This window comes from Trachinotus anak, unplaced genomic scaffold (genome assembly GCF_046630095.1).
Source record: "Trachinotus anak isolate AG129_WGS33_773 ecotype Australia unplaced genomic scaffold, CSIRO_AGI_Tana_v1 ptg000012l, whole genome shotgun sequence".
Taxonomy (NCBI): domain Eukaryota; kingdom Metazoa; phylum Chordata; class Actinopteri; order Carangiformes; family Carangidae; genus Trachinotus; species Trachinotus anak.
In genome coordinates, this window is record NW_027273863.1 from 27,691,010 (window position 1) to 27,711,237 (window position 20,228).

Genomic DNA, 20,228 nt, shown 5'->3' on the forward strand with positions numbered 1-20,228 from the left:
GAGAAGGACTGGTCTCTGTCTGAGCTCCTTCAGACACTGAAACCTCTTTGTCTCTTTAAGGTGAGTGACACCTGCAGCTGAAACCAGGACAAACACTTCATGACCTAAACCCTGAGCAGGACTCTGGACCTGATCTGAGACCAGCTCCTGGTCTCTGCTTCAGACTGAAACCTCCTGGTGAAACTTGCCCTCAAACACCAGCAGCTCTGACCTCATTCATCTATGAAGCGATCACATTGATCCCAAATGAATTGACGAGTTTCTCAGCTTCAGTATCAGTCGTTTAATTTCTAAAATATCAGTTTACATGTGATTATTGTCTGTACAGTCGTTTACATGAGGAACATCAGTGACAGGGAGTAAAAGACGTGAAGAAGAAGAAGCTGCAGAGGGAAGATTCACAGTCAGTATCTTCAAACATTGATCATCTGATTGATCATCAGTTTTATATGAGAAGAAGAAATCAGCAAACCCTTTATTTATTTATCCTAAACATGTAATAACTGGTTCGTAACAGATAAGTTAACCAGGTTACGTCTTTATTCATGTTCAGTGTGAGTTCCACATATTTGATATTATTCCAGCTGTGAACAGGTTCATGAACACTGAGACCTGATCATTAGTCTGTTAGACACCAGTTATTAAATATGATGAGGTTCAAGTCCAGTGTTTCTGAATTAATCAACAGACAGAATGAAGAGCAACATCTGTAGATAGATCTTCATTAATATTCGTTACTTTGACCAAAGAACTTTTTAAAGAAACTTTACAATTCAAAGATCCAATCAATAACTGATAATAAAATCAAAGATCTCAGATAAATAAAGTTTTTGTATCTGACAAATCTTCACAGTCTTTGAGCTGCTCTCAGCTCTGTCTCTTCAGATCTTTAACTTTAGTGAATCCTCTGTAAAAAACACTGAAGCTTCTTCTGTGAAACAGGAAACAGGAAGTAGCTCTGTGACCATGACAACAGCACAAAAACAGCAAATACACAAAACTGTCAAACGAGCTGAACACAGAAGATCAGTCAACAATAAGTGATTAAAATAACTCAAGTTCTTCAGTTTCATCAGTGACAGAACTTCACTGAAGATTAGTTTGAACTCAGATTAATTCATTCAAAAAGACAAATCTGGAGTTAATCAAGAAAATAAGTCACAGAGACCAACTGAAACCTGATCAATGCCTGTGTGTGTGTGTGTGTGTGTGTGTGTGTGTGTGTGTGTGTCAGTTTGTTTCCAACAGAACTTCAGTTTGTTTTCTTGATTTGAAGTCATTAAATTAAATGTGCTTGTTTTTAAACGAACCTTCGCCCTCAGAACCAAACTGAAGATGATTAACTGATCAGTACACCTATTGATCTCAGATGATTGTGTATTTATTGATAGTTTTCATATTGAGGTTATTTTAATATTTGATGCTGTATAAACATATTTTATCTTTGTTTGAAAATCTGCTGCAGAGATTCACCTGAGATCATGACAGGACGGAGGCAAGGAAACAGACCGTCAGAATAAAACACAGAGAATGATAATAAAGCCACAGTGTCAAAATAAAATACAGACCATCAGAACAAAACAACAGACTGTCAAAATAAAACAAAACACTGACTGACAGCACAGAAATCAACAAAACTTTTACAGAAGAATAAAGATGGTGATCTGAATCAACCAATCCCAGAGCAGCAGATGTAGCAGCAGCAGTGATGGCGTGTCGCCTCCTGCAGGTAAAGGAAGGAGCAGCAGCGGCGGCGGTTGTAGCACCGGCTCCACCTGCAGGTGATGGTGTGACCCTGCAGAGGTTTCTGTCCTCTACAGCAGCTGTTTGTGTTGGTGAGGTTTATGTTTTATATTTGTTTTATTAGCTGAAGCTTCTTTGACAAAATGTTTTACAGACATTTCTCCTTTAATGTCTGGAGTTGATGTGACACAGCTGTGTGTGGCTCATTTCCTGCAGGTGTAGCAGGACGTCAGGTGTGAACGCTCATCATTTAAAGCGTTTGTACATTTGTATATGATAATAATTCTGGTCTCAATGAGGAGAATCGTTTTTAATAATCTTGTGTAAATGAAATCAGCTCGGGTCATTTCTGACACCTGTCAGGTGTAAATAATAATAAGCTGAACAGTCACGAGCTTTAACTGATCATTTATACAGTGATGGGAGCTGCATGAGTCTCTGAGGTTAAACTCTTTTTTAAAGTCCAGAGAGTCCAGCCTCCTTGTTTTCTGTCTGCAGGTCAGACTGCACAGGCGAGTGTCAGGTTATTAGAGGTTCATCAGTTTTACAGGTAAACAAAACTTCACATATCCAGTGAAGACAAATGTGTTTAACGATGTGATGATCTGACTGAAGAGGCAGGTGTAGTCACCTGTATGATAATGTGCCCCATGCTTACTTCAATTCCTCAGTCTGTGACTGTTTCATTTAACATCACATTTATTCTTCTGTTAACTCTTCCTTGCTGATTTCCTTTGTCACCTTAAAGCTACTGTCACTTCCTGCAGATGTTTCACATTAAAAGCCTGCCAGGAAAGAGGAGGATTAGACCCTTTTTTTACCCACTTTGGAAACGTGTTGTTGTGTGTGACATGACTCTGTTATGTCACATAAACCTCTTTCATCAAGACAAACAGTTCAATGTGGAGGAAGTTCAGTTTGTTTTAACAGCGAATCAGCACAGAAAACAGAGGAACAGTTATTCATAGTTAACTTTCAGATTAATTCTAAAATCTGATCAAATAAATGACAATTAACAAATAAATAAAACTATCAATGAGATAATTTACAGGACGTTTAAAGAGAAACTTAATTGATGCGGTGATGTGAGAGTGTACTCCAGGGTGTGTTGGTACACAGTGACGTCACTGGTGGGTGTGGTTACAAGTGCTGTTAAGTTCCTGTTTAAGTGAAAGCTTTTTAAACTCAAGTTTAACAGTTTAATGGCTTTTAAGGACTGATTTTAAAAGTGAATTTAAAAGTTTTTTTGTTTTTTTGAAGGAGCTGCAGACGTCCTGAACGAACGCTGCCCCGCCGCCCTCATCCTCAGCGCTGAGACTACACACGTATAAACAGTGCTCTTACAGGAAGCTAAAGGGTTGTGCTGTTATATTGCAAAGGATTTTCCTGCGATCTGCAGCCGTTGTGTCTTTGGTTTCAAACCAAACTGTCTCCACCTGTGGTGCTCTGTTTCTGGGAGACAACACTCAAATTTCTGCATCTGACACCGGTCAGTCTGACCAGGGGACCCCGTCCTCCGTCAGACGTCACCCACGTCGAAGGCCCTCATCAGCAGGTCCAGGTCACCGATGTTGGCGGCCTGGAACAGCTCCGGTCGGTCCATCATGGAGACGGCGATACGCAGGGCGGCCCAGATGTTGGCCGACATCTGCTGGTGGCTGCAGCGCTGACTCCGCCTCTGCTGGTTCAGAGCTGTCAGGAAGTTGCTGACCGCCTCCCTGCAGGATCGGGACCAGCACCAGGACCAGGTGAGACCATAAACATCTACTGTGAGGTCTAAGTGAATTTGTTAAAAAATGCAGTGAGTGAGCTCTGATCTCTGGACAGAGACGGTTCTGTACTCTGCTGTTTTAGCCTTTGTTTTGTCCTTACATTTTCAGTGTTCAGTGTTAATGTAGAACTCATCTATTAATAAATACAAATGCAGTGTAAACGTGTGTGTGACACAGTTTCTAAATGATTAAAAGCATATTTTTCTGTTATGTTCTGTGACAGGCCAATATCGGGCCAATTAAAATCGTCTGACGTTTACATCAGTTGGATTTGAATACTTACTTTCAGCCAAAGTGAGCACACTCACATCTTCCAGTTAAGTCTACCGTGTTACCTGTGAGCTCCCAGGTTGATGCAGCTTATTCCCAGGTTGTATCTGGAGCGGATGAATCCCGGCTGCAGCTCCAGAGCTCTGGTGTACGCCTCCACCGCCTCCTCACTGCGGTTTCCATTCGCCAGCGTTGCTCCCAGACGGTTCCACAGCAGGTAGTCCTGATGAGAGGAAACAGAGTATACAAGTCATTCTATAGCAAGTCACTGTTTGGCAACTCAAAGACAAGATGAGACTTTAATAATCCCAACAGGATTTAATTAAAGAGTTCCGGCATCTTATTTTCAAGACAAACGGACCCTAGAAGTAAGAATATACAGTAAAATAAAATAATACAATAATCATGAAATAAGACAGCACGGCCCATGCAGAATGAAAAGTGCCCAGTGCAGGTGATGCTACAGAGGGCGAGTGGATGACGTCGGAGTTGTACAGTCTGACGTCTGTAGGGAGAAATAATCTGCAGTCGTGTTCCTTCCTGCGGGGGGGCAGGGCCACATGCTGCTTGGTGTATTCCTCAGGCCCTGCAGGGTTCTGGAGAGTGAGCGAGAGTTTTTCATGATCGCTGACACTTTTACCAACATCCACCTCTCTGCCATCATCTCCGCTGTGTCCAAGTCCTGCTCCAGGACTGAGCCGGCCTTTCTGATGTTCTGGTTCAGGATATTTCTGCTGCAGCACACAGCAGCATAAAAGATGGCACTTGACACCACAGACTGATAGAGTGAGCACTTGTGCTGACGACTCTCAGCCGCCTCAAGATGCAGAATTAGCTCTGGCCCTTCCTGTACAGCCTGTCCACATTCACCTTACGTCCCAGCTTTCACAGCCATTCTGACTCCAGCAGGTGCTCTTCCTTCACCTGGTTCTTTATTTAAAACAATCCATTTGCCATGTTTCCCCTTTTAGTTTGCCTTATTTACCTATTATACCAATTTTCAAAGCTTGTTTAAAATAAATAATATGACCCATGTGATCACCTGGTTTTGATGTTATTGTCTTTTTCCAAATGAAGCTGGGTGGTAACATTAAGTCATACTATACTAAGTCATATTACAATAGGTCACACTTCACATGCTAATGTCAGCGACAAATATCTGTATGAAACACTGAATGTAAAGGTTTTCATTTCAGTAACAGCTGATTTCTTTCTTGGTCTTCCTACTCTGGTCATGACGGATAAAACCTGATTATTCTGAAGCACCTGAAAAGCAAACATGAACCTCACCTGAAGTCTGCAACTGATGGATATAGATAATATCTAACACTGTAGTTCATATGGAGAGAGTGAAATGTGAATGTGAATACAAATAGATGCACAAAGTCATACGAAGCAAATAAAGACTTTAATTCAAACCAGTAGTCACTTAGTGACCTGTGTGTGTGTGTGTGTGTGTGTTACCTGTGGTCTGACGGACAGCGCTGCAGTAAAAGCCTCCACAGCTTTGTTGAAGTCTGAGCTGAGGTTGAAGAGGACTCCCAGTCCAGTCTGCAGGTCTGGATCCACACAGTCCAGATTCAACAGAGCTGCATCCTGAAAGAGAAGCAACACGTCCTGCAGCTCAGACCTACACACACACACACACACACACACACACACACACACACACACACACACACACACACACACACACACACACACACACACACACACACACACACACACACACACACACACACACACACACACACACACACACACACAGGGTTTTACATATTGAACGTTGGACTGCTCCTTCTGGACGTTGTGTTTTCATCTTGTGAAGTTGTTGAACTCTGGTTTGAATTATCAGAACAAACAAGCACAGTCCAGTACAGCTTTAGCACAGAAGTCAACTACAACTCCCAGAAAGCACTGCTGTCAGGACCATCCAATCAGAACCTGGTGTTAATCTGAACTTACTGGATAAATTCAGAAAATTGTATCAAATCTTCTGAAAGACACAACTCTCATGTAACAGTATTGGATGGAGTTATCTCCATAGCAACAACCACTGAGGATCTTGGGTAATATAGTATTCAGACCAAAGTGAAGCCCACACCATTAACCTACAGGATTGTTCAGTCTCAACCAGTCTAATGTTGCCCAGGTGTTCATACCTGGCCGGTGTGGAGTTGTGGGGGCCCCTGCGTGGTGTGGCCGGGGAGCCCTGCAGGGGGCCCCTATGGTCTAGAACCAGGTGTTTGTATCGGGGGTTGTGGCTGATCCAACGGCGCAGGGCATCACAGGCCTCCCGCTGCATGCCGGTGTTGGTGAAGCTGACAGCGAGCGCCATGAGAGCCGGCAGGTTGTTGGGGCGGAGCTCCAGACACCTGAAGCAGGTGAGACAGCTTCACGTCATTCATCTGGATCAGTCCTAACTGCTGTCTCACATTCACAAATTACACACTCCTTTCCTGATTGTAAGTTAAATAATATATTATCATCATAAAACGTCCAGTGTCTGCGGTGGCTCGCCTGCTCGCCATATAGAGGCAGAGATGCCCAACAAAGTAACTTTAAAACATATAGTACGTATGAAGTGTGCTCTCACCTCTGCAAGGACACGATGGCGGCCTGCTCGTTCTCGTTCTCAGCCTGAGTCATTCCCAGAACCTGCCAGGCCTGAAAACACACAAAGAAGAGTTGGTGCTACATAAAAACCTCTGTACCACATGACTGCTGTCTTAGTCCCTTTTTTACAGCCATTTAAATCACCAAATATCAAGGAGGAGTGACTGCAGGAGGAGAGCTCTCCTCTTACTGTAACACCCTGTACAGGACGACTGAAGAAATCATCACGGACCAGAAGGACGTACTGAAGCCAGCCACAAACCAGCTGTGTTCTCAGAAAACTCTGAAAAATGAAAAATGATTTGGTCCTGAGCTTCTCCAGGAGCCTCGTGTCGCTGGAAGCTGTGTAAGCAGGACACCACACACATTTTCTGTGTACATCCCAACCAACATGAAGCTGGTCGCACACTCCACCCACCCTCCACCCTCAGTTTAATATGCTAATGAGCGTAAATGTCTGGACTACTCTTCAGAATCAGGAAAAATGACATAACCGAGCAGCAAATCAATCAAAACGAGAAAGTTCAGTGATGTTCTGTGTAGATCAGCTGGAGGGGTGGTTGTTCTCACGTGGTCCATCAGTCTCACAAACCAGTTCCTAACGTCGGTCGTTTCATCGCATCACCTTCAGGTGTCGCTGGCTGACAAACCATTTGAAACACTCTCACGTTCAGTCTCTGTAGATGCGTGTTCCACAGAGAACAACAGAGTAAATGTGTCGTGTTGATGTAAGAGCTGCTTTCAAACATTTTGTTGTGAAGAAGTTTCTGCTCTGTAGTTTGAATAAAGACTCTGTTGAACCTTGGTGTCCTGTTTAAATCTATGTGTTGGTAACAACATGAAACAGTATCAGGTCCAGTGTTTGTCACCTCAGAGTCCTGCGGATCCTGTAAGATGGCCGCCTCCAGCAGCAGGACGGCAGCGTTCAGGTCTCCTTCCCGAGCTTTCTCCTGACCCTCAGCGAAGGCGTTGGGCCAGTCTCTGTACGGGTTGTTGGTGTTGAAGTAGTAACCCTACACAAAACAAACAGCAGCTCTTTACTGCCTGCAGACGTCAGGCCGGGCTGTACATCTGTGGAGTTCCCCAGGGCTCAATGAAAACTGCCCACGACAAAGAGCCTGAATTTAAAGACATCACTACAATGTCTTGATTTGTTGGACCAGAAGTCAAAACCCAAAAAGAAAAAGCAGCAAATCCTCACAGCTAAAGAACTGAAGTATCACATTCTGGCATTTTTGGCAATAACTTACAATATTATTAACATATTATAACAGCTGCACCTTAATCTTCTATCAACACGTCAAATCAATGACTCCATGCATCTGAATTTAATCAGCGAAACAAAGCTGAAAAACAACGGTCACTAGAAGAATCTCACTGTGTCTGAAAATCAGAACCCAGGTCAGAGATGTCTGTATGATCCTGGACCCAAGAGTTCAGCTTTAACAATCAAATCAAATCAATACTGGAATCTGTCACTTTAAAAACAGACAGAACCAGAGTTTCATATCCAGCTGTGAGTTTAAAAACTTTCCTGCATCGTCCACCTCCCATTTATTTATTTCATCCTTTCAACAGTCAGTAAGAATATGATTGTACATGTATCTCCTGTGCCTGTCAGAGTCTCCAGTTTACAGTCATGTTGATCACTGTGTTTCTGTTAAACTGATCAATAAAGTGATGAAAAGAAACACTCGACTGAACCCAACCCTCAGCAGACACATTGATTCTGCTTCAGGTCCGTCTGTCTGTTATGTTTCTCTGTCTGTTCTCTACAGCAGAGGAGGTGATGAACAGGCACAAACACATCCATCACAAACACAAAATAAACCAATCATTTATCAATAATCAAGGAGCTCAAACCTGGAGTCTGAGGCTGATGTTTGATTTTAATTTGACATTGTGTTAATGAACTTAAAACCGTTTCAGCCTCTAACATGAATGAACCCCTGGTTTATCATAACATCAGGTCAAAGGTCAGCTCTGGGTTTACCAATAATAATTCACAATATCAACAGGATTCTGATCAGTTATATGTTGATAAATGAATGAATGTTGGGTTATCGTGCTGTAATGGAAAACCTTTGAGATGCTATCCTCAGTTGACCCTCGCGCTCTGTAATTCTGTCTTCTGATGAGGAATTATTTGTGCTCTTTTGATACTGGTATGGAGAAACTGTTTCTGATGATTGTGTTACTTTGAGAACAGTTCGATCCAGCAGCTGCTGACTCCCCTTGGGAAGAGGAAACGCTCTTCGTATTCCACCTGCACTTGAAACACCCACAGAGATTATATAAATTAAGCACAGTTGACGTCCCTTGTCTTTGACTCTGCAGACTGCTGACACTCGAATGACTGTTTGTTTCTTGCAAGAAATAAATTCTTTTTCTAAAGTCTTTATTTCTCAATCTCTCAAGTAGAATTTCTACAACACATACAAAGTTTGTTTACAGCAGCAGAGTCACATTCACTGCTCTCTGCTTGTATTCACTCATTCACACCACTTGCTTCTACTTTCCTGGTTTTTCTAACAATGTAAGTTGCTGTCAATAAATCTTGTTTCCTGCACAGATGGTTCAAATTAAAAGCCTTTCAGCAGCTCAAAGCATGTCATCCTTGCTGTTTATGGTGCTTTTAATGTGAAACATCTCCAGGAAGTGTTGCATTTTATTGACATTTTATTAACAATGATAAAAAAAAAACAGCAAAGTAGTGATTTCATTGAATTAGTGACAAGTGGAGCATGGTGAGTAAGACGGATGCTTGATTTTATTTTCATGTTATTTTTGAGACTGACATCATTTGATTTCTGGTGTTTAATCACAAACTGATGATTGTGTTGATTTGGTTTCAACAATAATCCAAAACTAGTTTCCTTAAATCTCTCCATGCAAAACCAGGAGAAGGAGACTGTGAGGAGCGTGTGGTGTTGATCTGTTCTACATGTGTGAACAGATGTTTGATAACGTGTCGACATCAGAGCGGCTTCATCTCCGTCACCATGGTGATGTAACACCTGAGCGGAGGAGGGATTACTGCAGGATTATTGACGCTTGGTAGTCAGAATGGAGGCGCTCTGAGCTGATCTCAGGCCTGAGGATTAAAACTAGAGATTACTGCTGACAAACATCCATCTCAGTAATAATCTGCCATTATTAATAACTGCCACCAGTCTGGGTCAACTGACCAGAAGGAGGTTCATCATGTGCTGGAGACGAATGCGTCTCTTGTGTCAGGTGAAAGATGAACCAAGCACTGAGGTTCTAAGTCGCTTTGGACAAAAGCTGAATGAATGAATAGAAATGTTAAATGCATTCTGGGATACATGTGTTCAGAAGAAATCAGGGTTTGTGGGACCAGGTTTTGAACTCACTCACCTTCTCCACAGGTGAGACAGTGGGTGGGATCGGCCGCTGACCCTCAGACTCCTCCAGCCAGTTTCTGCGAGCGAGTTCCTCCCATTCCGCCTGCATCTTATCCCAGAACTCTGTGTCCGACTGCAACACAACCAACAAACAAACACACACACACACACACACACACATTCACACACACATACCTCAGCAGGTAGGAGACAGATTATAAGCAGCACATTAAAGGCCTGTTGTTGTTGTGTTGTTGGCCTGTTGCTGTTGTGTTGTTGTTGTGTTGTTGTTGTTGTGTTGTTGGCCTGTTGTTGTGTTGTCATGTCACAGACCGACACTGAACACGAGGTCCTGATGCTGCAGGGAGTGAGTCCACGTCAGACTGTCAGTGGTTTTGGTTTTTAAAGTGTGTGTCCTCTGAGCTGAGTGCAGCTGTATAATGTAGGATCACATAAATACTGGATCGGGGGGGGGGGGGGGGCTCTCAGTCCTCTTCACCTCTATTTCACCTCTGTGATCATGTTCAGCTCAGTCTCATTTCTTCCTGGCGTCCACAGAGGCCGTCAGAGCCGAGAGCCAATCAGCTTCAGGCAGTCGGAGCATCAACATATGGAAGAGTACTGAAGAAAAGCTGATTGGTGCTGCAGGAAGCTGATCGGTGCTGCAGGAAGCTGATCGGTGCTTCAGGAAGCTGATCGGTGCTGCAGGAAGCTGATCGGTGCTGCAGGAAGCTGATCGGTGCTGCAGGAAGCTGATCGGTGCTGCAGGAAGCTGATCGGTGCTGCAGGAAGCTGATCGGTGCTGCAGGACGCTGATCGGTGCTGCAGGAAGCTGATCGGTGCTGCAGGAAGCTGATCGGTGCAGGGATGTGCAGCTCTGACCTTTAGTTACACAATGAAGAGCTGCTGTCGTCAGTTTGTCGGAGTTTGAAGTGTCATGCAGACTCAGGGAAGACTGACGGAGCTGAGACCAACCTTTACATCACGTCCACATCACGTCCTGTGTACCTGTGACCACAGGTACAGGTGGGAGGCTCAGCTCTGTGCTTAAAGGTGATGATCAGTCAGTTGTGAACATCTGGAGGCCACATCTGGTTTCCACTCAGTCTTCATGTGTTGTCAAAGAGACTTTTTCTTTTTTGACCCAGAAAACTGCTGCGTGCATCACGGCTGCTCCTCTGCTCTGGTCTGTAGAGGGTCTTAGGAGCTTTATACTTGAGTCTGTTTCACACCTGTAGTTTGGTTTGTGGCCCCTCTGAGGAAGAGGGTCATGAGTTTATTTAAAATCCTCCTCCTCACCTAGAGAGACATTCAAGGTCAGACACCAGCGTATCTTAAAGAGCTGATAGGTCCCTGTGATCCTCGCAGAACACTCTGCTCTCTAATCACAGGTCTACTGTGGTTCCTATGGGGGCAGAGCCTTCAGCTGTCGGGCTCCTCTGCTGCGGAACCAGCTCCCAGTCTGGGTCCAGGGTCAGACTCCTCTCTACCTTAATCAGGCTTCATCCTTACAAACACTGGACAATGAACTTGAAGGACCTTGGATTTTAATCAGATCCCTGCTGAACATATCACATAATCACACATTCTAGAGATTTTAGTTTTTGTTGAAATGATATGGATTCTGATGTTGCAGCTGCTTGACAGCTGGTAATGAACTGAAATGTTAACAGCACTTCAGTTTGCTCTGCACACCCTGAGAAACCTGTTGGTTTCAGGGATGATGTTGTCAGATCCTGGACCTTCAGACCTCCAGTATCTCAGACCAGTGTCCCTGATCACACCCTCACCTCCCCTCCCTTGTTATTTTTGTCTTGTCTTTGTTATGTATATTAAATTTAAATTTTTTAAAAAAGATCAGGCTTCAAACTGTTATCCACTCCCATGATGCATTGGGGTCTTTCTCTCTGTCTGCTCTCATTCTGCAGGTATCTCAGATTCTGGAGCAGCAAGATCCCGATCTGCCAGGACACCCATTATTATGATTGTTATTGATATTATTATTGTTGTTGTTGTTGTTGTTGATGACACCATTACCTCTGGGTATTACTCTTATTATTACTGTTATGATCAACAGACAACAGTCTATACAGCTGTTCCTGGTCTCCCCCTGTAACAAGCCTGTTTTTTACAAATAAAACTGAATTGAACTGAATCTGGATCAAAGATAAAACTTGTTTTAGCTCTGGCTCATGATCACATGACTTTTCTTTGTTTTGAAAATATAAAGGCAGCACTTTTGATCATGAACTAGCATATAAAAATATAATGGTAAAATGGACTGCTTATATAGCGCTTTTCTAGTCTTATTGACGACTCAGAGCACTTTACAACATGAGCCACATTCACCCATTCACACACACAGACATACAGCACTTACATCTACAGTGGAGTGCTTCCAACATTCACACATTCACACACACTCATACGCTGATGGGACAGCCATCAGAGGCACTTCAACACGTGGACCGGAGGAGCCGGGGATCGAACCACCGACCTTCTGATAAGTGGATGACCTGCTCCACCTCCTGACAGAGACAGCAGACTGCTGTGACGGTTCTGTTATGAACCATCAGAGTCGAGGGCGACGACTTCAAATGTCTGATTTTGTTCGACCAACAGTGTGAAACCAAAAGAACAATAAAAATGAAGGAAAACACAGAAAACTGCACCGTGATCAACTCCTGCTTCAGACAGACGAGGTCTGACCTCCGTGTGCGTCGCTCTGTGGATTAAAACACCTGCAGCTAAATCCAGAGGCTGTGAAGAGGAAGAGCTTTAATCAGAGGAGACGCTGTGATTGGTTCACAGAGGATTGAAGAGCAGAGCGGCACAAACTCATCAACACGAGTGTCTCAAATCAAAAACCTGCACTTTAATCACTGAGCTGTTTGTTCACCTCCACTCCACCAGACCGTCATATGAACCAAACCTGAACCGGACTGAACCGGACCAAACCAGAACTGAACCAGACTGAACAAGACCAGACCTAACCTGAACCGGACTGAACCAAACCTGAACAAGACAGAACCAAACCTGAACCGGACCAAACCAGAACTTAACCAGACTGAACCAGACTGAACAAGACCAGACCTAACCTGAACCGGACTAAAATGGACTGAACCGGACTGGACCAAACCTGAACCGGACCGAACCAGATTGAACCAGACCGAACCAAACCTGAACCAGACTGAACCAAACCTGAACTGGACCGAACCAAACCTGACTAAAATGGACTGAACCAAACCTGAACCAGACCTAAACCAGACTGATCCAGACTGAACTTACACATGTGGTCTGACGGTCTGATTCATCAGGCTGTAAACTGAGTTCTGAGAGTCAAACAACAGGATGATGATGATGGTGATGAAGATGAAGATGAAGATGAAGATGAAGATGAAGATGAAGATGAAGATGAAGGTGATGATGATGATGAAGATGAAGAAGATGATGATGATGATGATGAATAAGATGATGACGATGATGACGACGATGAAGATGATGATGATGATGATGATGATAAAGATAAAGATAAAGATAAAGATGATAAAGACGATGAAGATGAAGATGATGATGAAGATAAAGACGATGATGATGATGATGATAAAATCATGTGACATAACGAAAGTGGAGTTAAAGGCTGGTTGTCATGGAAACAAGGACATTTTGTAAAGACATGTTCAGGAAGTGAGGACGTCTTTGGAAACAAGAACTGGAAAGTGAGGACATTCTGTCAGTGTGTGTGTGTGTGTGTGTGTGTGTGTGTTTGTGTGTGTGTGTGTGTGTGTGTGTGTGTGTGTGTATGTGTGTGTGTGTGTGTGTGTGTGTGTGTTTGTGTGTGTGTGTGTGTGTAAGCCTGTGAATATTCTCATTTGTCCAGGTCATAGTATCTCAAAGGAGTTTTGAATCGAAAGCAACTGGACTTGGTTATTTGTCTAGGACTGTTGGACCAGTCCCAGCCTGGTCAGGTGTGAGAAAGAACTGATGAAGCCTCTTGGATGAGAGGTGAAACGTCTTCCTAGATAAGTAACCAAGTCCAGTTGCTTTTGATTTAAAACTCCTTTGAAAAAGGTGTGTGTGTGTGTGTGTGTGTGTGTGTGTGTGTGTGTGTGTGTGTGTGTGTACCTCAACAGCAGCCTTCGCTCTGACATACTCGTCCTCCAGAGACTCATTTCTGGCCAACAGGGAACGAGTCCGTCTGCGCTGTCTGGACGCCCCACAGTCCTGAAACATGCACACAGACACACACACAGACACAGAGACACACACACACACACACACACAGACACAGACACAGAGACACACACACACAGACACACACACACGCACACACAGAAAGGTCAGCCAGCAGCTGTCAGTCTGGCAGTGAAGACAAACCAAAAGACACCAAAAAACTTGTCAGCAAAGTCAAAGTTGTATTTAAAGAGACATTAAAACATGTGAACCGAGCTCCAGCTCAGGCAGCTCTCCATTGTCCCAGGTTCCCTGAACTACACACTGTCCTCTGGTGTTGATTACATCATCATGTTCAATGTTTTTATTTCAGTTTTATATTTTTATCTACGAGACGAACCACAGTTTGAACGATGGACCCCAGACACCAGCATCATCCCAACTATTCAGACCATGGCAACAAGTGGTTACCATGGTAACACATCAGCAGTGGTGCTGCAGTACAGTATGAAGTACCACAGTGAGAGGCAGCAGCTGACCTGCGTTGAGGAGATGAAGTCCAGGTCATCGAAGCTGTGGATGTCGAAGGAGTTCTTGGTCAGTGGATCAGTTTTAAACTCTGCAGACCTGAAACACAAACCTGTTCTTAGAGGTTGATCTGAGGCAGAACTCGACCTGCTCTGTGCTGCTGGGTTCTCCATCACAAGAACCCTGAGGAGAACGACAGCCAGACTCAGGAACGTTCCTGGTCTTTATCGCTTAAAGCCTCATGAGTGATGTTTGACAGGACTGAACAGAAGTTAGCATGCTAACAGCCGCCGTTGGGCCCAGAGGTTCAGTTACCTGCTCAGGTGTTGGAGTTCAGTGAAGCAGAAGGAAAAGTAGTTTTTACCACAGCAGTTCACTGGACGAGTGGTGGGAGGTGCATCTCTTCTCGTGTCTCCTCCTGCGTCCTCCGTCCTCCACGTCCAGGTTCACCTCGTCCCATTTGTCCAGAGGAGATGACAGACTGACTGTAACCATGACAACGTCAACAACATGAAGCTTCAGATCAGTGATAACACGCTGCACTTCACCTGAACACCCTGACACAGCGGTGAACAGGAAGTGGAACTCATCACAGTAAAAGCTCAGATTAAAGTCTGGCGGCTTTTTACTCACAGCTGACTGAGTTCAGAGCTTTTAACAAAATGAGCGACAACAAGCAGCTGATCTGGACTCTGTTACCTGAGTCCAGGGAGATCCTCTCAGGGGTTCTGGGACTGGCAGGCAGGTGCTCCACCTCCACCTGGATCAGCTCGGTCTCCTCAGGCCTCCCTCGGCGTCGAGGACTCCTCGAGCTGCCCTTCCTCCTCAGAGGGCTCCTCCTCCGGTCCTTATTACCACCACCGGCACTGCTGCTGCCACTGCTGCCACCATTACTCCCCCCGCTGCTGCCCCCGCTGCTGCCCCCCGGCTCGCTGAGGTCCACCAGGTCCAGAGCTGTGGACAGAACTGCAGGACAGGAGGACGGAGAGTTAGGATCTGATAACAACTAGTCCACCTCAAGTCCAGCAGGTTTGTCTCAGAGAACCTGAACCTGAACCTGATTCTGGGTCTGAGGGCTGGTTCCATGTTGGATCCAGTTCCCAGTCAGAAGAACAGACCTGACTGAACCTGATTGTTCTTCCTGTAGGAAGCAGTGAGGTGAGATCACCTGTGGCCTCCTCCAGGTCAGCAGACTGTATCAGCTGTAGATAATTAATGTTAATTCATGTGAAACCTCAGTTTGTTGGTTCATGAGCTCTCACTGCTGACAAAGATTGTCTGCAAGAGAAGAGTCATCACTCTGTAACTTCTCTGTACAGATGAAGAAAGAATTAGAGAGACGAAGATTTCAGATGTGGATGAAATGACCTCATTAAATCTGAATGACATCATCACGTCATCGCGGGTTAAATGAACTGCTTCGTACTGAGGCACTGAGCGTTTCCTCAGGACTGAAACAAACAGGAAGGGTTTCACAGAAACACGTCTGTAACACACTGAGACACAGGTGAGGCGCCACCTGTGAGACAGTTTGACCACAAACTGCTGCAGCAGACCGGCTCAGATTTAACTGCTGTTTCCAGCGGAGCCATTCACTGCTGTGTGACCGATGTTTGGTCCAGTGAAGGAAGCTGCAGCTCTGTCATCAGCACATTTGACCACAAGTTCACCTGAGTCGTATTAATGTGAGTCAGTCTGAGCTGAGTCGTCCACTGTGACCTTTAAACGTCCTCATCAAACTCTGACACACGATCCCACAGTTTGATTTTCACTCTGCACCTGAACAGATCAGATTTCAGCTGCATCGACTCGTTCAGTCTCACTTACTGTTTTTTTGGATGAACACAGAGAAACAATCAGATTGTTTGTGTGTTGAAGTCTCTAATGAGTGTGAGGAGGAGGACGGAGCAGACAGGAGGACAGAGGAGGTCAGAGGTGTTAATTAATGGCTGGTTTACCTGCTGAGTCAGAGGTGACAGATGGGCACAGAGCAGGAAGGAGGACAGCCAAGGACAGGAAGTTAGAGGAGGAAACAGAGAAACAGAGACAGGAGGTGAGAGGAGGACACAGGAAGTTACATTACAAAACAGACGAAGGAAGGGGGGGGGGGGGGCCTGAATTTTAATCATGAGATTAAAATTCATCCGTGTGTATGAGATGAGGGGCGGGGTTATATCCGTGTGTATGAGCGGGGGGCGGGGTTATCTCCTAACCAATTAGAGCTTCAGAATATTTCCCTGATAAATTGATTTGTGTGGAAGAAAACTGAAGATTGAGACGACAGATTCAAAGGTCCAGAAGTGGAGATGTTAACAGCATTTTGAGCTAAATGCTTTAGCAGCTATAATGCTTATCATGTTCTTGTTAGCATGCAGCATTATCCAGCTGAGGCTGATGGGAAGGCAGTAACATGTGATCTGATGGTGGCACTAGAGGAAGGATCAGAGGACCAGCAGGGTTACTACAGTTCATCCTGAGGGGACATGAATGTGTGAACCACGTGTTACAGAGATCTGTTCTGCACCAGCTGGTATGATCTGTCACCACAAACCATAAATGTCAGATTTGTGGCGGCAGTAGAGGAAAGGTCAACAGGGTTCATCACCTGGGGACTAGGCACTGGATCCAAGTGGTGCACAGAGTCCGCCAGCCAGTCCCAGTTATTCACCTCATCACCTGCTTCATATTCCAGGACAAACACCTGTAAACCTGGTTCAGTCCAGCTGATCAGAGGGAGGTCATGTGACATCATCAAAGACTCAAAATAATCCGCCCTCTGGTCTCAGAAACCCTCCCGTCTGTCTGAGAGACGGTCGATCAACATTACACCACCTGAGAGAGGAGCAGATGGAGCTGAAGGGTGGGTGGGGGAGGGGAGGCAGAGGAGGGTGAGGAGGTGATAATTAGCTGAAGACTACCTGCTGTGTTGGAGGTGAGGGGTCGGGCGGAGGGGGCATTGCCGCGGCTCTCCGACAGGAAGTCATCGATGGAGGGACTCAGCAGGGGTCGACTCTCCTGCTGCTCCCCAACCAGCTGGAGACCAAGAACAGAGCAGAGACCATGACTGACAGATCCAGGGTCAGGACCAGGGTGGAGATAACAACAGCTTCATTGACTGTTCGTGTGCAGAGTCTGAGAAAAGTCTTCATCCTGGTCTAATGAGGGCTGAGCCTCAGCACCATCAACTAAGACCAACCTCATGCCAATACTGAAACAACTGATCAATTCATTGATTCATCAATCTACAGAAAAGTAATTAACTGTTCTGATTATTTCTTTTCTTCATTAGTCAAACACTCTGTGGTATCAGCCTCTCTTTGTCAGGCATCATGAGAAAATAAATATCTGAGTTTGTTGGTCAAACGACGTGGAGGTGTGGCCTCGGCCTCAGGGAAGTTGTGATGTTGACATTTGATTGGCTGAAGGATGATTGAGGCAGATAATTCAATAACTAAACTAAACTAACTGGACCACTGTGATACTGAAGGAAACTTAAAAACAGGAGGATTCTGAATGGAGTTCTGTGTTCTGGCCAATCAGGCTGGATTTGTTGTTGATAAACAGACATGATCTTGGTCTCATTGAGTTGTTGTTATTTAGACAGTTCAGTCACTAAAGCTTCCTATAGGCGCTGTCTGTCGTCCCTTTCTGCTACTTACAGAGCAAACTGCTGACAAAACGAAGAAGCCTGCAGAGAGTGGAACCAGCACACGTCACATGATAAAATGATCATGTGATAACTGGTCCAGATCAAATGAAATGTTTCCAAATGAATCACAAACATGAAACGAGTGAGTGAAACGAATCCAGCTGCTGCAGAGTTCACCTTTAAATGTTTAACTCCTGAGAGCTGCTGCAGCTGATCTGGAAACAGCCTGGAGGACTCATACAGACTGAGAGCTCAGGTCGTCTACCGGGTTCTGAAACCTCCTTCACACAGTCCGTCTGAAGGTTCTCGACCTCACCTCAAACATGGTCGTAGTCTCAGTGCTGAATCAAGACCAGAGGTGTTTTTACAGAACATTATGATGTCACAGTGAAGTTGACCTTTGACCTTTGGGATATAAAATGTCATCACTTAATTTTAGACATTTGTGTTAAACTGTGTCATTAAGTGTGTGAATTCATGACCTTTGACCTTTCATCCCAATATCTAATCAGTTCATCTTTGAGTGGAAGTGAACCCTTCTGCCAAAGTCCCTCAGAGTCCCTCAGACCGTGACGACGACCTGAAGACCTGATGTCCTCCGGCGACGCACAAAAACCACCACATAAAGTTGGATAGGAATCAGATCTAGGACCACATACAAGAGTGGTCCAGATCTGGGTCACCTGAGCCGTCAGGGGACAGGAAGTGTTTCAGAGGAGAGTTTCATCACCACGTTTGTGAGGTACAGGTACAAGCTTCTGTGTGTCGGGGGCAGATCACATGTCTGACATCACTAGCGTGAAAGTGTCCCAGAGGTGATGAAGACGGACCGGACTCTGACTGAGAGCTGAACATGGTCTGACTGGTTCTGTCATCTGACTAAGGCTTCTTCCACCACATGGTCCCAGGTTCTTCTCTCCCGCTGCAGACAGACGCCTCCACGACTTCAGCACCAGGAACCAAACAGAAGCTCTGCTCCTGCTCGTACTGAAACTGCAGAGCGATGACTAACAGAGATGTAACAGCTACAGGTGATTGGCTGTTTGTTCATAACGTCCCGTCTCACACAGTGATGTCACAGTAGTGATGATTCTCTCTGACCAATCAGCAGTCTGCAGTGTTTACACGTCAGCTCGCTGGAAACCACCAGGTACCAGGTTCTGTCCACAACGTTTGACCAATGGAAAAACAAAAAAGGTGAGTGGAGTCGGTTCCTCAGTTCAGTCAGTGGCTGTGTCCAGGTGAGACAGGTGTATTTACACCTTTTCAACATCTGGACAGTCACAGCTGCTCCTCAGACTTTAGAGATTAGACAAATATTTGATGAGTTTATGGACCGATGTCAACTCACTGCTGTTACTGTTGTAACTAAACCGCTAACGGGCAGAGGTCCTTCTTCTTCTGGTGCTTTACCCAGGTACCAAACAGCTTCAGGTGCTTTACTTCCTCCTCCTGGACAGGTGTAGGTGGAGGAAACAAGGGTGGACTGAGAGACGGAAGCCAGACCACAGGTCGTCTCAGTTCATCTGAGCTGTTTTATTTCCCAACAACAGATTACTTCACTTCACTTCCTGAGGTTACTGAAAGGAATTCTGGGAAATGCAGGACAAAGTACAACCTTTAACTCACTGGTTCAGTCTGAGGCTTGATTAACCTGATCACACAGCAGAGTGTGTGTGTGTGTGTGTGTGTGTGTGTGTGTGTGTGTCTTCCTAATCCTAATCCACACAGCGTGTACGTCCACATGTCGACTGGAACATGCTGGTGTTTAATCCTGTCAAACAGCAGCAGCGTCCACTAACAAACTGTCAACCCCCCCCTACACACACACACACAGACACCCCCATGGAGGGACCGAGTCACAGCACAGGAACAACCAGTGACAAATTGAACACAACACTAACAAGACAAGCTGCTGAAACAGACACAACTGGATCAGTCCACAGCCAGAGAGAATGACTGTGGGTCAGAGGTCAGAGGTCACAGACGGTTTCAGTCTAATTCACCAGCTTCACTTCACATCACTCTGGAGCCACAACCACTGGTCCAGTCATTGATTAGTTGATCATTAGTTGAGAATCAGTGGATGGTTTCAGACGAATGTTTGATGAT

At 45.0% G+C, this 20,228-nt stretch overlaps 1 protein-coding gene across 3 annotated transcripts in view; it reads right to left on the reverse strand.

Annotated features, from left to right (window-relative positions):
- Positions 1 to 268: 268 nt before the first annotated feature.
- pex5lb (peroxisomal biogenesis factor 5-like b) overlaps positions 269 to 20,228 on the reverse strand; it is a 32,893-nt gene continuing 12,933 nt past the window's right edge. For 2 of the 3 annotated variants that reach the window (XM_071491489.1, XM_071491488.1), the window contains 12 exons: positions 17,386 to 17,500; positions 15,167 to 15,433; positions 14,832 to 14,952; positions 14,479 to 14,566; positions 13,892 to 13,990; positions 9,780 to 9,899; positions 7,271 to 7,414; positions 6,382 to 6,452; positions 5,948 to 6,160; positions 5,250 to 5,415; positions 3,851 to 4,008; positions 269 to 3,461 (listed from right to left, as the gene is read on the reverse strand). In XM_071491489.1, the coding sequence (XP_071347590.1) occupies positions 3,263 to 3,461; positions 3,851 to 4,008; positions 5,250 to 5,415; positions 5,948 to 6,160; positions 6,382 to 6,452; positions 7,271 to 7,414; positions 9,780 to 9,899; positions 13,892 to 13,990; positions 14,479 to 14,566; positions 14,832 to 14,952; positions 15,167 to 15,433; positions 17,386 to 17,500 (1,761 nt within the window). In that variant the 3' untranslated portion in view covers positions 269 to 3,262. The remainder of the gene's footprint in view (positions 3,462 to 3,850; positions 4,009 to 5,249; positions 5,416 to 5,947; positions 6,161 to 6,381; positions 6,453 to 7,270; positions 7,415 to 9,779; positions 9,900 to 13,891; positions 13,991 to 14,478; positions 14,567 to 14,831; positions 14,953 to 15,166; positions 15,434 to 17,385; positions 17,501 to 20,228) is intronic. The other variant, XM_071491487.1, reaches the window with a different exon arrangement.